At 61.3% G+C, this 4,460-nt stretch overlaps 1 protein-coding gene across 1 annotated transcript in view; it reads right to left on the bottom strand.

Annotated features, from left to right (window-relative positions):
• The window catches only part of NECAB3 (N-terminal EF-hand calcium binding protein 3), a 5,289-nt gene extending 1,165 nt beyond the window's left edge, over positions 1-4,124 (bottom strand). The window contains exons 1-8 of the mRNA XM_008943595.1: positions 4,068-4,124; positions 3,777-3,913; positions 3,453-3,574; positions 3,105-3,184; positions 2,615-2,668; positions 1,684-1,796; positions 432-509; positions 26-117 (exon numbers count right to left, since the gene is read on the bottom strand). Of these exons, the coding sequence (XP_008941843.1) occupies positions 26-117; positions 432-509; positions 1,684-1,796; positions 2,615-2,668; positions 3,105-3,184; positions 3,453-3,574; positions 3,777-3,913; positions 4,068-4,124 (733 nt within the window). The remainder of the gene's footprint in view (positions 1-25; positions 118-431; positions 510-1,683; positions 1,797-2,614; positions 2,669-3,104; positions 3,185-3,452; positions 3,575-3,776; positions 3,914-4,067) is intronic.
• Between the last annotated feature and the right edge of the window lie 336 nt (positions 4,125-4,460).

Raw genomic sequence — 4,460 nt, 5'->3', positions numbered from 1 at the left:
AAGCCAGCCCCACAGCCCCCCTCACCTGGGAAGAGCATGGTGGTGAGCAGCTCTGGGGACTCCAGCAGGCTGATGATGGACCGCTGGAAAGCCTTGCTGCAGCTGGACTGCAAGTGGCTGGAAAACAGGGTGCAGGCTCAGGGGGTGCAGGCTCAGGGGGTGCAGGCCTTGTGCGTGTCCCATGGCTGCAGAGCAGTTGTTTGCCCCCAGAGTAGGACACCAACTCCTGCCCCGTTCCCCAAATCCTTTAAGGGGATGTTCACCCCCTTCCTCTGCCAGAGGCCCTGGGGGCACGCTGGGCCAAGCAGGACAGGCTGCATGAGGAAGGGGAGCCGTGGGGTTGTGGTGGAGCCCCCCAGGGAAATCCCTTCCAGCCCCCAGAGCCCCCCCAGGGCACTCAGCCCCAGCCCTGTGCCAGGGAAGCCTCCAACCTCCTCCACGAAGTCGCGTCCTGCCAGAACTCGTAGAGGATGAAGCAGGGCTCATCTGTCAGCTTGCAGGTGGCCACGCTGTGGGGACAGGGGTGACACTGAGCTGGGGCTCATCACAGCTCCTGCAGCCAGGCAGCAGAGGAGCTCTGCAGCCATTAAACAGCTCCTTACTTCTGCCCAGAAACCAGCGTGTCAAGTGTTCTATTGAACAGTTCTCAGCACACCTCTAGTGCTGCAGCACAGCCCAACACGGAGCTCAGGCTCCCAGCCCCTTGGAGTGGGGGTGTGTCATCCCACACCCTTCACACGGAGAGAAACTGAGGCACAAGGGCAAGGAGCTGAGTTCACAGGCTTGCTGCCCCCCCAGCACGCCTCTGCTTGGCCAGGTGATGCTTCCCACGCTCCCTCCTGCCAGAGGAACTGGCTGGGGCTTCCTCCAGCCCAGGGGAGGACGGAGGGGGAAGCAGCAGGGAGGCAAGAGAACACAGCTCAGGGTGCAGGGCCTGGGGAACCAGCGTTGCCAATTCCAGCTGAGGACAAACATTTCCTCCAGCTGCTGGTCAGGGCCGCAGGAAGGGCCAGAGTAAAACGAGCCCTGGGGCAGAGCAAAACGAGCCCTGGGGCAGAGCAAAGTGAGCCCCAGCTCCACTGCAGCTCCCTGGCAGAACTGGGACAGCAGCAGCACCCTGTTGTCCAACTGCTCTCCTGCCAGGAAAGCCCATCGTTCCCTAGGAAGAGCTGGAAAAGGGCACTTCAGATGGGAACAGCAGAAACACTTCCCGCTCAGAGCATCCTGAAATCTCCCGTGGGAGAACAGAACCACCTCTCCAGGGGCAGCTGGGCACTGAGTTAGACCCAGGCTCCATCCTCAGCTCTGCTCAGAGCTCCAGAGCAGAGCCCTGGTCTCACAGCAGGGTTACCCTCAGGCGGTCACGGCTGCTCCCACACTCCCCACAGAGCCATGCTCTGACACAGAGCTCTGCCCCCAGTGCTTTCCAGCCCCTTGGTGCTGGAGGACTTGGCACATTCCCTTACATACACCTGCCCCAGCCCTTCCTGCTGGCATAACAACCACCCCCTCCTTGCCAGGCACTGCCGGGACACTCTCAGCCCCTCTGCAAGGTCCAACCCCTGTGTATCAAACCCACCAGCACACAGAGCACTCCACGAAAGCCCCTTCTGCCCACCACAGGGGCCCCGTTCCCAGCCCCCTGGGGGAGCCACCGCCGCGCCCCACACCCGGCACACTCACTGCAGGCAGCTGCTCTGCCCAGCCGTCCCCTCCGTGTAGGACCTGAAGGCCTGGTGGAACTCCTCCAGGCTGCCCACGGCCACTGAGATCTGCCTCTTCGCCACCAGGATGTGCTGTGAAGGGACAGGGGACAGGCAGCACCAGGGACTCGGTCCTCCCCTCCTGTCCCCCTGCTCCCACCCTGCTGGGCAGCCCCGGCACCTCAAGGCAAGCTCTGCCCAGCCGTCCCCTCCGTGTAGGACCTGAAGGCCTGGTGGAACTCCTCCAGGCTGCCCACGGCCACTGAGATCTGCCTCTTCGCCACCAGGATGTGCTGTGAAGGGACAGGGGACAGGCAGCACCAGGGACTCGGTCCTCCCCTCCTGTCCCCCTGCTCCCACCCTGCTGGGCAGCCCCGGCACCTCAAGGCAAGCTGCAAGGCCACAGAGCTGGCACCACAGAGCTGGCACCATGCCAACATAAAGGGGCTTCTTCCTACCTGGGCAGGTGGCTTTTACAAGGACCACACCAACAGGAGAGACTCTGTCCTTTTTGGGGCTGCTGCAGTTCCCTGTGTCCTTCCCCCAGCAGAAAGGGATGTTGGGACCCCTCCACTGGGGCTCTCCATGGCCTGTGGGTGCTCGGAGCAAACCTGGGGGATTTGGGCACTCACAAGCGAGGTGCTGCCTTCCTCTGGGCTGGCTGCGGGCCCTGTCTGGGACTTTCATGGACCCAATGGACCTGTGTTTGTCCTGTGGATGGTCCCAGCCCCAGCTTGCAGCTCTGAATTCCACTCTGCTACACCAGGAGGGATCAGACCCCTCGCCAGACCAAAGCCAGGAGCTGCCCAGGAGACTCCATGCTGGGGCAGAGGGGCTGTGTGAACACGTGTGTGTGCGAGGGGACATGTGCACACTGTGGGTTACCTGCAAACAGCAGGAAAGGGACTTACTGTGTCTGTCCCTTTGCACATCACTTCCTCCTTCAGTGGCTCCAGGCGTGGGCTCTGCATTTGTCACCACAGGAAAAACCATCGTTACTGGGAGAGCTTTGCAAGAAGAGAAAACGTGGCAGTGACCCACAGCCCAGCCCAGCTCAAGTGTGACAGATGGGAACGCTCTGGGGACGTTCCTCTGGGTGCCTGGGGGAGAACAGGGATGGGACCTGCACATCTCTGGGGCTCAGTGAGTTCAGACTGGCTTGGCAGGTCAGCACAGACCATGGAGATGCCAGGGGGGGTCAGCAGAGCTGGTGGGAGAAGTGGGGCTTTGAAGACAGCAAGGGATGGGCAGCTTTGGGAGTCTGGGTCTGGTGGATGGATGGAGCTCTGTAACAGTGCCAGGACTGAGCACCAGGGCTGCTGGCACAGGGAGAGGCCCTGGCAGTGCCCCAGCTGGTGCCAAGGCACAGGACAACCCCCAGCCCTCCCCTCTGCCATGCACCTTGTACTCCAGCTTCTCAATAAGCTGCTGGAGCCTGTTGATCTGTGCCATCCACTGGCTGTTGTCTTCAACACAAACACCTGCACAGGGAAGGGCAGAGATGTTACCCAAAAAGCTTGCTCAAGACCCAGAAAACTGCAAAAGCTTCTAAATGTCTGATTTAAACACAAAGACCATTTTGTTTTCCTCCTGAAACTTTTCCCACTGCTCGAGAGAACCAGCATCCCACAGGAGTTCCAGCTGGCATCTGGCTGTGAAGGTCCAGGCTCCGTCTTGCTGCTCCCAGACCCACTCCAGGCTCTGGAGGGAGGCAGACACCCACCCCACGGACAGCCAGGCTGCAGGTACCTGTCGTCAGCATCCCGGAGTAGGGGTCTGTTGGGGACAGACACACCTTCCTCTGTCCTCTGCGCCCGCATCGCCTCCCCGGCCTGGGGCTGACAGAGCTCTCAGAGCTCTTCACCTCCTTTCTGAAAGAACAAACGCAAAAGGAGGGCTTGAAGTCACTCAGGACAGGGGCCAGCTTCACAGCAGGCGTGGAAAGGGCAGGTCCTGCTCACAGGGAGGCCCATGAGGCCTGCCCCGTGCTGCAACCCCCCCGGCAGTGCTGGGAGGAGGGGAGCAGGCAGCTCCAGGCAGCCCCAGCCCGCCCCGGGCAGCCCCAGCCCTCACCTCTCCCGCCCCGCCTGCTCCTCCACCGTGTCCGCGGCGCACTCCAGCGAGCTCTGCAGGGACTGCAGCTGCTGCATGGTCTCCCGCAGCAGGAACCGCGTCAGGAACTGCTCCATCTTCGAGGAGGTCTCGTACCTCTGCAGGGAAGGGGACAGGACCTGTCAGATGCCTCTCACCGTGCCCGGGGAGCAGAGCTGCCTCTGGAAGGGGTCACAGTGCTGGGGACAAGTAAAAGGGGTCCAGGGGAACGTACAAGAAGCAGTTGGGGGAATGAAAGGGGCCTCTGTCCACCCTGGCAAGAAGGGTGGCCCAGAGGGCACCCGAACATTGGGTCAGGATGTATGCCATGCCCTAGGAGCCTATCTGAGAACCACAGAGAGAGCCACAGAAGTGCTTTGACACACACAGACACCCCAAACTACTTCCTCCCTTTGCCAACTGTGGCCACAGATACCCTTGGGCAAAAACCTGGGTGCAGTGAGAAGCCTCAGCCCAGAGCATGGCTCCTTCACACATGCCCTGGGTTCTGCTGACAGCACCATTCCCTGCAGCCTGGTCCAGCCACTCCACTTCCCTGTCCAGTTTCACTTGCTTCCTTAAAAACACCTGGAGTCTTGTCCTTGTGCTTTCCCAAGCACTGGGGAAAAACTCCAGGCCCCAGGAAGGGAGAGAAGGAGGGATGCT

Source organism: Merops nubicus, unplaced genomic scaffold, assembly GCF_000691845.1.
Source record: "Merops nubicus isolate BGI_N331 unplaced genomic scaffold, ASM69184v1 scaffold29977, whole genome shotgun sequence".
NCBI lineage: Eukaryota > Metazoa > Chordata > Aves > Coraciiformes > Meropidae > Merops > Merops nubicus.
The sequence above is the reverse complement of the archived record's forward strand: the minus strand, read 5'-3'. Positions and strand labels throughout refer to the sequence as shown.